This window comes from Moschus berezovskii, chromosome 16 (genome assembly GCF_049115385.1).
Source record: "Moschus berezovskii isolate FMDL1 chromosome 16, NW_MosBer_1.0, whole genome shotgun sequence".
Lineage (NCBI taxonomy): Eukaryota > Metazoa > Chordata > Mammalia > Artiodactyla > Moschidae > Moschus > Moschus berezovskii.
The window spans coordinates 68711655-68724319 of NC_142475.1; the positions used below are offsets into that span (position 1 = coordinate 68711655).

Below are 12665 nucleotides of genomic sequence, written 5' to 3' on the forward strand. Positions count from 1 at the left end.
CAAACAAACAAAAGGTGACTGTGTGGTTTAAAAAAGTTTTAAAAAAATAAATCCTGGCTGTCTTTAAGGTATTAAAGTCTCAAAGTCTCAAATATGCTGAAATGTATTGTAAACCACCAAGGGGCCATAACATGAAACATTTTCCAAACTAGCTTTACCACAGAACCCTTTATTACAGGATCATCTCATCTGATTAATAGTTGCACATTTTGGAAAATGACACACTAATGTTTATATGCAACTGCTGAAATGTTAATTATCAAAAGTTACAAATCAAGTTTCATTCCAATGTTTCAATATACGTTCTTGATACATAGCTCATAACAAGGTTTTTATGAGCTTCCCATCTACACAGTAAGCTGCTTAGGAAAAGAACTTTATGTCTCACTTCTCCACATCCTGCACTGTGCTGATTAGCCAGCATCTTATATACTATTGCTACTCAACAAATAGTTGTCTATGCTGGGCTTTGCTTCCAAAACTGCTAAGAAAAACTAACTCAATTCTATTTTTCTTTCCCTAAACATCATCAATAATGAAACACAAATTACTCACCTCCCCTCCATTAACAAAATCCAGAACAAAATAAAGCTTTTCAGTTGTTTGGAAAGAATAATGTAATCCAACCAAAAACGGATGTTTCACATTTTTCAAGAGCACATTTCGTTCAGCCATAATGTGTTTTTGCTGTTTAAAAAAATAAAAAGAAAAGGTAAAAAAAATCAACTTGCATTATACACCAGAAAACAATTCTGTTAACTGAGAAGATGGATATAGGGGAAACAAAGCTATTTTATTTTACCTCTTTTCTATTGAGAACTATCTTTTTCTGTAACACTTTGACAGCATAAAATTTTCCATCCAGTTTCCGTTTTGCAAGAAGAACCTGTTATATTTAAAGATTGTGCTGTTAGAAGTATCAATGTTTTGAAAGAGATAATTCAGTTACCACTAAGTCAATACTTAAATTTTTATAAAAATAAAGGCCACAACAGACCTAGATAATGTAATGTTTTTATTTTGAAAACAGAAAATTCCTAATTTGTTTCTACAACTCCACTTTTCCTTAGATATTTTACTAAAACTAAAGAAATGTTGATGATTTAATGAGCCGGGCATCGTTTGTCATGTAACATGCTAATGCTTGAGGTTTTTACTAAGTTTAAGTGTCAAAATCTATGCTGCTTGAGAAACGTGTGTGTTTGTGTGTGTGTATGCTAGCCCTGAGTCCCAAAGTGTCTTTGGAAAATACTAAGGCTATAAATTCCATGGCTACATTAAAAAAAAAGAGAAAAGAAAATGGTTTCTCAGTGATCAAATCCATTTTTGTTTTAACATTTGGGTTTCTCTTATAGGTTTCAAATTTAGAAGCACTCAGAGAAACAAGCACCGTATGTAGCTGAGATTCTATAACAGGCTGCGGTGTACACAGACACTTCATGGATGTGAAGAAACTTAGAAGATCTTGCCCCAGAAAAAAGGCAGACATACTCCAAAGTTTTAGAAATAAATTTTAAGGAATTCAAGACACCCTACAAGTTGTGTAACTATAAGCTGATACATTTCAAAACGTCTTGAGATTATCTGCCACTGGAGACAATGCTGGGCCTTACTTTTCAGTACATCTGTGGTCTTCCTCGCTTATATCTGTAATCACGGTCTGGTCTTGAGAAAAACACCAAACTCCAACAACAGACAGACGTCTTACAATACACTTAACCAGTGCTTCTCAAAACCATCAAGGCCCTCAAACACAAGAAAAGTCCTAAGGAGACATGACAACTAAATGTCCTGGATGGGACAAAAAAAAGGACACTGGGTAAAAACTAAGGAAATCTGAATAAATGATGGGCTTGAGTCCACAATTATGGATCAACATTGGCCCATTGCTTGGAACAAACGTACCATACTGATGTAAAATGTTACTAAATAGAGCAAAGTGGTGGTTTGGAAATTCTCTGAACTTTCTTTTTAAAAAAATTTTTTTACGTATTTATTTTATTTGATTGTGCTGGGTCTTTCTTATGGCATGTAGGATTTGTAGTTATGGCATGTGGGATCTAGTTTCCTGATCAGGGATCAAACCCAGGCCCCGTGCATTAGGAGCTTGGAGTCTCAGGTACTCGAGCACCAGAGAAGTCCCCCCGAATTTTCTCTCTACACAGTTTTTGTTTTTTTGTAAATCTAAAATGGTTCTAAAAAATAAAGTCTATTGATTGAAATGTTTGTTACTCACAAAAACAAAGTCAAAAATACCTTCAGGGTATACATTTCCTCAGTTCAACTGCTGGCATCTCTCTCATTTCTCAGGCTTTTGTTCTCTACAATACTTGACTCCACTGAATGTTCCTTCTTTCTTACATTTTCTTTTTTCTTTCCTTGACAGCTCCCACCCACCTGACCTTCCCTTCTCTACTCTGATTGGTTCATCTTCAAGTATGTTCTGAGAAAGTAGTTCAAAGAATGTGGCAACTAGGAAGTACCGTGATGGCAGGCATTTTTTTAGCAGATTAGTAGAGACGGAGAATAGACAGACAATTAAGAAACAGATGGGCAAATGGAAAGTGGAACCAAGACCACCATTTGCAGAAAAGCTTAGAATAGGAGATTCCCATTATTTATTTTAGTTTGTCATACATATTTTTCTATTTTTCACATTCATTGTGAATCTGCATTTCTGCTTGCTTTTTTTTTCTTTTGTGTACTCTGCTTTTGTTTTATTGTACTTTGCTGGTGTCTAAACATTTTGCTAGATTTAAAGCTTTTATTAAACATAATATGCATGTAGAAAAACTCACAAACATTACAGCTCAATAAATTATTACAAAACGGACACACTATATAATCACTTTCAGGTCAAAAAACCCAAACACTGTCAGTAGCCTGAGGCCTCCCATTTGCCCTATTCCAGAAATGATTCATCCCCTTTGTTCCTCAAAGATGACCACTATTTTCACTTGCAGTAAAACAGGTGAGTTTCGTCTATGAATTTTATATAACTGGAGTCACATAGATAATGTTATGTCTGCCTGACTTCTTTCACTCTATATAACATGTTCACATTGTGACATGTATTGGATTGGTTAAGAAGTGCGAAATGAACTTTTTGGCCAACCCAACAGCACTGTTTTCATATTTCATTACTGTGCAGAGTACTGCATTCCACAGACATACCACAATTTATCCACTCTTTCAGTGACATTTAGATGATGAACAATGAAGCTTATGAATATTCTGGCACATGCCTTTCCTAGTGGGTATGTGCAAGTTTTACTGGTGGCTACATAGCTTGTAGGAGAACCAATGTGTCACAGGTAATGCATATATTCAGCTTCCAGGTTTAACACCAGTTCTCACCGCACAGAAAATGAAACACAAAGGAACACACTCAATTAAAGATATGTAAAAATTAAATACAGAATGCCACAAAACACTACCAACAAAAGCTTAAGACGAATTAAATTAACAAAGGGATATGCCATGGTCATGGATTGGAAGACTCAATACTGGTAAGATGACAATTCTTTCCAAATTGATCTACAGATTCAAAGCAATTGATCAAAATCCAAAAGAATCTTGTTGATCTTGACATGCTAATTCTAAAACTTAAGACTGATACACAAAGGGTTAAGAAGAGTCTCTTGAAGAGGAGCAAGGAGAGAAGATGTTCTATTGAATATCAACCTTCATTTTCAAGACAATGTGGTACTGATGCAAGGATAGACAAATCAGTTAATGAAACAAAATATAAAATCTAGAAACAAGTATAAAACAAAATATAGAAACAGATCCAACACATATATGGATACTGGATTTATGATGGAGGTTACCCTGCAGAGTAGAAGGGAAAGAAAAATCTTTTCAATGAACTGTGTAGGACCAGCTGACATTTATGAGAAAAAAAGTGAAGTGTGACCCTATGCCTCACATTAGATACATTCAGTTCAGTTCAGTTCAGTTCAGTCCCTCAGTCGTGTCTGACTCTTTGCGATCCCATGAATCACAATTAAAAGACGCTTACTCCTTGGAAGGAAAGTTATGACGAACCTAGATAGCATATTAAAAAGCAGAGACATTACTTTGCCAACAAAGGTCCATCTAGTCAAGGCTATGGTTTTTCCAGTGTTCATGTATGGATGTGAGAGTTGGACTGTGAAGAAAGTTGATCGCTGAAGAATTGATGCTTTTGAACTGTGGTGTTGGAGAAGACTCTTGAGAGTCCCTTGGACTGCAAGGAGATCCAACCAGTCCTTTCTAAAGGAGATCAATCCTGGGTGTTCATTGGAAGGACTGATGCTAAAGCTGAAACTTCAATACTTTGGCCACCTCATGTGAAGAGCTGACTCACTGGAAAAGACTCATGCTGGGAGGGATTGGGGGCAGGAGGAGAAGGGGACGACAGAGAATGAGATGGCTGGATGGCATCACCGACTCGATGGAGGCGAGTTTGAGTGAACTCCGGGAGTTGGTGATGGACAAGGAGGCTTTAGATAGATCTATTTGACTCTAGGTCCAAACGTGAGCTTTCTGAAAGATAATGCTCTCTGTCTTTAACAACGGACTATCTCTAACATTCGAACAGACTGTGAGCATTTTGAAAGCAAGATGCACTTCTACTTTTCTATAGCTTATATTAGCACAATGCCCAGCATGTAGCAGGTGGCAAACATATATTTGCTGAATTAATGAACACACAAGGGTTTAATTTTATGGTCACAGTTTCTGGTCTCTAGGGAACTCAGAAAACAAACCAGATCTAGATACTGGAAGCTATGAATATAGCACACTATAATTAACCACATACATATTTATTTTTACTACAGATTGAAGTATAATGCAAAAAAGGAACTTAAATACATTTGATGATTCTGACAACTCCCATCTATGATGCTTCTGGCTTTAGGGATTCTTCTTGCTTGCTGTGGCACACTGTCAAGTTTCGTGATTCACTCAGTATTCACTGCATGAAGAGGGACAAGGGCCTCAAACTTCCCTTTCCTTCTCCATCTGCTGTTTACACAGCTGCTCACTGATGTCTTTATGGCCTCAACTTAAATAATACCTCTTCAAAGAAGTCATCCTTAGGGACTTCCCTGGTGGCCCAGTGGTTAAGAATCCACCTTCCAATGCAGAGGATGGGGGTTCAATCCCCAGTTTGGAGAACTAAGATCCCAGGTGCCATGGAGCAACTGAGCCCATGCCTGCAACTAAAGAAGGCCCCATGTGTCAGTGTAGCCAAAATATATCTGTATGTGTATACATATATGTATAAAGCTATCCTCGACTAACTCACCTAAGTAGGGGCTTCCCCCGACTGCCTACTGTCCTGTCTCTTCACTCTAGTCTTCATCTCCTTCACAGCTCCATTACTACATGTAATTATTTACTTGACTGCATATTTTTAATTCACTATTTCCCTGAATAGGATGTAAGCATCACAAAGGTACAAAGCATGTCATTTTTGTTTAATACTATCTAACAGGGACCAGAACAGTGCTTAGCACATAGGTGCTCAACAAAATACTCATTGAACAAACAAACTTTAGGTCAGAATCTGAGTAGATGCCTTGTATCTTGAATTATTCCGTCAGTTCTTTAAAGGTAGAGAAAGCATCTTAATTCTATATCCTGCATACCAAGAAGCCCCATGGTATCCCATATATAAAGCATGCATTTCCCTATAAACTGGTACAGCCACTATGCAGATCAGTATGGAAATTGCTTAAAAACTAAAAATAGAGCTACCACATAACCCAGCAATCCCATTCCTGAGCATTTATCCCAAAGAAAACTAGAATTCAAGAGGATGCATGCACCTAATGTTCATTACAGCCCTATTTGCAATAGTCAAGACATGGAAGCAAATTAAATGTCTTTCCCATTGATGGAGGAATGAATAAAAAAGATGTGGTACAAATACACAATGGAATAATACTTAGCCATAAAAAAGAATGGAATAATCCCACTTGCAGCAACATGGAAAGACCTAGAGATTGTTATACTGATTGAAATAAGTCAAAGAGAGAAAAACAAATATTGTATGGTATCACTTTTACGTGAAATCTAAAAAACTGGTACAAATGAACCTATCTACAAAACAGAAACAGTCATAGATCTAGAAAACAAATTTATGGTTATCAGTGGGGAAAGGGTGGGGGAAGATAAATTGGGAGATTGTGATTGACATAAATACATTACTATATAAAAATAGATAGTAAGAACCTACTGTATAGCACAGGGAACTCTATTCAGTATTCTGTAATGACCTATATGGAAACACAATCTCTATCTATCTGACTGATCACTTTGCTATAAAGAAGAAACTAATACAACATTGTAAATCAACTATGTGTGTGTGCTTAGTCACATCTGACTCTTTGTGATCCCATGGACTATAGCCCACCAGGCTACTCTGTCCATGGAATTTTCCAGGCAAGGGTACTGGAGTGGGTTGTGGGTTGTCATTTCCTACTCCAGAGGATCTTCCTGACCCATAGATTGAACCTGTGTCTCCTGCATTGGAAGGCGGACTCTTTACAATTAATTTTTAAAAAGCATGCATTTTTTAAGTATTAATTTACTGAAGAAAAAATAAAAATACTCTTACCTTGCCAAAGCTGCCTTTTCCAATAACTTTTAAGAAATCAAAGTCTGTGGGTTTAGCACTGAAATAAATGAAAAATGACAAGAATTAGCCTCCAAGAAAACTGATAAGATGCTAACTTTTCAACAGTTTTTAATACTTCACTCCTTAATAAGTAAATCTGGGGTACACTTCAGCATGAGAACTCCAGCCTTTACACTGGTAGGATCTCATCTTTACTATAAGAAAGGTAATGAGTGAATAAGTGATACTCACTCAGTCGTGTCTCTTTGTGACCCCATGGACTGTAGCCTTCCAGGCTCCTCTGTCCATGAATTCTCCAGGCAAGAATACTGGAGTGGGTAATAATGAATAGTAATAATACCTACTTTCTGGTTAGATAAGAGACTTTGTCATTTTATTTAAGCCTTGTTAAGTTTGGTTTAAGAAGGGCTTCAGTAATAGACTTTTTGGGAGAAAAAGGTCTGTCTGTCTATCTATGATCTGTCGTTTTGAACTCAATGTAGCAAATCACTTTTATTAACCATAAACCTCACAATATTGTTAATGAGGAAACTGACTACATAAAACAGTGATATAGTTCAAGGACTAAGTAGTCTGGAAATTATTATGAAAACAAAATTACTAGTAGGAATACCTGGTGAAGTCACTGAGAAAATTTTCTGATGGAGAAAAAGTCACCACAGTGTTCTGCATACACATTACTTGCATGCTGAAGGCAATGGCAAGCCACTCCAGTACTCTTGCCTAGAAAATCGCATGGACAGAGGAGCCTGGTAGGCTGCAGTCCATGGGGTCGCTACTAGTCGGACACGACTGAGCGACTTCACTTTCACTTTTCACTTTCACACATTGGGGAAGGAAATGGCAACCCACTCCAGTGTTCTTGCCTGGAGAATCCCAGGGACGGTGGAGCCTGGTCGGCTGCCGTCTATGGGGTCGCACAGAGTCGGACACGACTGAAGCGACGCAGCAGCAGCAGCAGCAGCAGCAGCAAACATAAAAGAACTCTCTGCTGCTGCTGCTAAGTCACTTCAGTCGTGTCCGACTCTGTGTGACCCCACAGACGGAAGCCCACCAGGCTCCCCCTTCCCTGGGATTCTCCAGGCAAGAACACTGGAGTGGGTTGCCATTTCCTTCTCCAATGTGTGAAAGTGAAAAGTGAAAGTGAAGTCGCTCAGTCGTGTCCGACCCCTTAGTGACCCCACAGACTGCAGCCCACCAGGCTCCTCCATCCATGGGGTTTTCTAGGCAAGAGTACTGGAGTGGCTTGCCATTGCCTTCTCCTTATTCTAACAGATGGTAATGTAGAAAAGCCAGGAGTCGAGAAGGCAGAAAGAATACTATGACTGCCTTTTTATTTATCTTAAAGGCAGGTTAAAAGCAGTATTGCCTGTATGGAAGCAAAAACAGATGGCAGCACAAAGTTGAACTTGAGTAGCCAGAAGAGTTGTTTTCTTTACCAGAGGATGAATTCCTAAATTGGACTAGGGAGAGTAAAATGACTCCATTCACATTTTAAATGTCCTTCAATTAATTACCAAAAGAAAGTCAATACAAACATGAGAGTAATACCAGGTCTGGGTTAAATAATAACAGGTCAGGATTAGGGAGATAAATACTTAACTAAGCTTAGGTGTTTTTCTTCTTCTAGAACTTGCTCTTTGAACTATTTTGTTCTCTAATGATATGCTGAAATACTTAAATACTTTTTTGAACAAATGTAACAGTGAAAAAACACGCAAATCCTTCAAACACAGTAAACACACCGAGGCCACAGCCAAAGTCCTATAGTTAATTGTTCTAACTGTTATAATCCTATAATTGTTGTAATTACTATAATCCTATAGTAATTGTTGGTGATAAACCCTAACTGGAAGCATATTTCCATTTTGTGCTGCCTGACAAACTCTCTTGTATCCAGCACATGACTGAAACTGCTCATAGAAGTCACCGGTGACATTAAATTCAACGGTCCATTCTCAACTGTCATCTAACCCACCCTATCAGCAATGGCAAGAGTTATTTAGTCCCTGTCTTCATCTGCTTTTGTGACACCACATTGCTGGTTTCCTACCTTACTAATTATTCTTTCTTTAGTCTCCTTTATCATTTCTCCTGTCTATGCTCATCTGGCTTCCGTGGTGGCTCAGCTGGTAAAGAATCCACCTGCATAACGGAGACCTGGGTTCAATCCCTGGGTTGGGAAGATCCCCTGGCGAAGGGAATGGCTACTCCAGTATTATGGCCTGAAGAATTCCATGGACTGTACAGTCGTGGGGTCACAAAGAGTCAGACATGACTAAGTGACTTTCACTTCACTTCATACTCATTCTCTACGTGAACCAAAAGGGTAAGAGAAGCAGCACAGTGTGCTGGGCTAAGAGAGAATTCTTTAGAATTAATCTGGTAAGCCTGAAAGGATACTTATGAGGAAGGCCACACTACACTCTTCTTGTAACCCACAGCAGTCATCACTCATCTGTCAGGGCCCTCCTCAAACTGAGCCAGGAAGTGGCCTTGGACTCCTCTGTATCCCAATGAACTGCTAGAGTTGAACCTTAAAGTGAAGCCTACATTTGCCACTCCTGCTGTTCTCCAAAATGTTTCCCCTGGGTTCAAATAAATTTGGGACTATGGGAGAAAGCTGAAAAAAAAAAGTTTAATAGCTTTTCATATGCTGATTTCCATCGTCTCCTCTGGACCAAGCTGGCTAACAACCAGGGCTGTACCGATGACATCGGGTACCAGGAGAATATCAATTAGGCCTGCAGACATGTTTTTGCCAGAGTACTTCCCAAGTGCCTCCCAGGACTTCTGTCATCTTACAGAGACACACACACACACACACACACACACACACACACACACACACACACACTTCTGTCATCTTACAGAGACACACACACACACACACACACACACACACACACACACACACACACACACACACACACACCCCCAGGAAAGTGACAATGGCAAAACAGCAGAACTCAACCAACAGTGTGTGGATTACACACACACACACACACACACACACACACACACACACACACACACACACACACCCCAGGAAAGTGACAATGGCAAAACAGCAGAACTCAACCAACAGTGTGTGGATTACACACACACACACACACACACACACACCCCCCCAGGAAAGTGACAATGGCAAAACAGCAGAACTCAACCAACAGTGTGTGGATTACACACACACACACACACACACACACACACACACACACACACACACACACACCCCAGGAAAGTGACAATGGCAAAACAGCAGAACTCAACCAACAGTGTGTGGATTACACACACACACACACACACACACACACACACACCCCCAGGAAAGTGACAATGGCAAAACAGCAGAACTCAACCAACAGTGTGTGGATTACACACACACACACACACACACACACACACACACACACACACACACACCCCCAGGAAAGTGACAATGGCAAAACAGCAGAACTCAACCAACAGTGTGTGGATTACACACACACACACACACACACACACACACACACACACACACACCCCCAGGAAAGTGACAATGGCAAAACAGCAGAACTCAACCAACAGTGTGTGGATTACACACACACACACACACACACACACACACACACACACACACACACACACACACACACACACACACACACACACCCCCAGGAAAGTGACAATGGCAAAACAGCAGAACTCAACCAACAGTGTGTGGATTAAAAACTCCTCACAGCTCTACTATAACAAAGAGAACCTAGAGCAGTGAATCAGAAAAGCGCATGACAGTACGACAGTCACTGTAACCACAGTTCTATTTCACAGGCTTCCAGTTAAACTGGTATAATTGTGTACATCTGCACAGTAACCAAAAAAGATCTTCCTCAAATCCATTTAGACTGTTGAAACAAGTTAAACCTACTGAGGATTTCCAGATGGTCCCAGGTTGATGTTCTGTGAGGTAGAGAGTAGCTGTTGGGGTGGGAAAAAAAGAAAAGAATTTAACATTCTTACTGGAGTTTCAAAGGTTATCAGTCAATGAATATTTCTGAAGTAAAATACACATAACTGTATCACAGATATTTTCCACATTAAACCCAAAGTTTTAATTCTCAATAAATGTGTAGAGTCTTGGAAAGATACACAATCAATATAAGCAATCATTTTAATGATAAATTTCAAGAGAAGTTGTAAGGGAAAAGGTAAGGCAAAAATCAAGCTCAAAGATGGCAAATAAATGAAGTAAACTGCAGAAAGCTCCTTAGAAGAGGTGGGCACTGAGATAATTTAAGAGGAATCATTTTTTTTACATTAAAAAACTGGTTAAGATAGCTTTTGTTTTTTAATTTTGAAATATTTTAATAAGCTATAATTAAAGATAAGAAATGATAATGTGATGATGATTATAACTGAAAATGCTGGATTAAAGTTTTAATTTGGGAGGAGGTAAATTTACTTCTAAAGCAAGCACATAAAACCAAGACTGCTTTTCTACCTAATTCCACTACTGTGATAGTACCTAATTTTTAGATAGGCTTCTCTTATTATAACAGTTAGTAAAGTACCTTTAATCTCTCCCATTAACTTAGAAGCAAATCTTTACTCACCTATTAATATAGTATACCATAAAGCAATTTAACTAATAAAATTCTAGCTCACTAATAATTAGCTAGAAATTTAACTCAAAATCCCAAAAGATTAAACTAGTGATCCTTTTACAGTGAGCACTTTTCACAAAAGCCAAATGGAAGTGAATTCTGCTTCAAAAAATACACTATGAAATTCTTAATATAGTCAAAGAATTAAATCAGAGGTGTCTCAAATATGCACATTTACAGAGCCCTATACAATTATACATCATATAAGATTATATAAGTTTTAAAAAACATTCTCTTTAATCAGAATCAACAATTTCATCTAAGCAAATTTCTTATTAGAGACATACGTCACATATATTCCCACTTAACTTCATTTGCAACTTACAATCTCTAGAAAACAAGTTATTTTTTTAAATTAAGGGCAAAAGGTCTAAAGTATATGTTTCTTATAAAGTAACAATGTTGGCACCAAACTGATAATTTCCTATAAATTTTAATTAAAAAATAAAAAAAATAAATATTTACAAGTATAAGATGAAGCAAGGATTCTTTTTTTTTTTGGAGAGGTTCTTTCTATTGGTATTTTAAAACAGCAAAAGATCCTAGTCCAAGTTCCAGACTTTTATGGATGAAACAAGAAACAAAATCTGGATCTAAAGTCAACAGAGACAGAACAGGAGCCAGAACCCAGCAATTTCTCTTAGTCTGGTTCTTTCTTCAAAAAGCATTTTCCTACAGCAGTGCAAGATATTCTTTACATGACGTACACCTACACATGCTCAACATGATTAACAAAGAAAATCATGGTTACATAAATTTTACTCCTTAAAATATTTTTTGAATAGTAGTAAGCTGTCTTTAAAAATCCATACTAACAAGTAATTTGACTACAAATACTTCTAGCACCTCCATATAGTCTTTGCATTAACTTCTAAAAACTGACCGTGCTCACACTGTAAATTTGCATAAAAAGTTTTATACCCTGATTTCATTTAATGGTATGTCGAAACTTTAAATAATATCATCCTTAGAAATATTTTTTAAATGTACAATATATAGGGACAATCACTATTTGATGAATGTTCAAACTGATTCTAACTTTTCATTAGAAATCATACTAAAGTGAACATCTTTGTTTTTTTCTGTGAGAAGGGTTGTTTCATTTACATCAACTCCTAAGTGACATGAATTATTTTCATGTTTGATACACTTTGCCAAATTGCTTTCCAAGAGCTGCATAAAATGATACCACCAGTAAGGCCCAAGGATGCCCATCTTAAATTATGGTGTATTTCAGCTTCTTGACATTTTTGTTAATTTGGTAAAGGAAAAAAACTTGTCATTTAAAACTTTTATTTGCTACTGGCATCAAGGTTGAACATTTTCCCATATATTTGTTTACCGAGTTATTTCTTCATGGTCCTGTTACTTTCATCTACTACAGTCTTAAA

The 12665-nt window shown here is 37.7% G+C and overlaps 1 protein-coding gene across 3 annotated transcripts in view; it reads right to left on the reverse strand.

The window, feature by feature from the left end:
* SGK3 (serum/glucocorticoid regulated kinase family member 3) overlaps window positions 1-12665 on the reverse strand; it is a 116105-nt gene that overhangs the window by 14701 nt on the left and 88739 nt on the right. For all 3 annotated transcript variants that reach the window (XM_055432581.2, XM_055432580.2, XM_055432579.2), the window contains exons 7-10: window positions 10539-10588; window positions 6608-6665; window positions 803-886; window positions 556-687 (exon numbers count right to left, since the gene is read on the reverse strand). In XM_055432581.2, the coding sequence (XP_055288556.1) occupies window positions 556-687; window positions 803-886; window positions 6608-6665; window positions 10539-10588 (324 nt within the window). The remainder of the gene's footprint in view (window positions 1-555; window positions 688-802; window positions 887-6607; window positions 6666-10538; window positions 10589-12665) is intronic.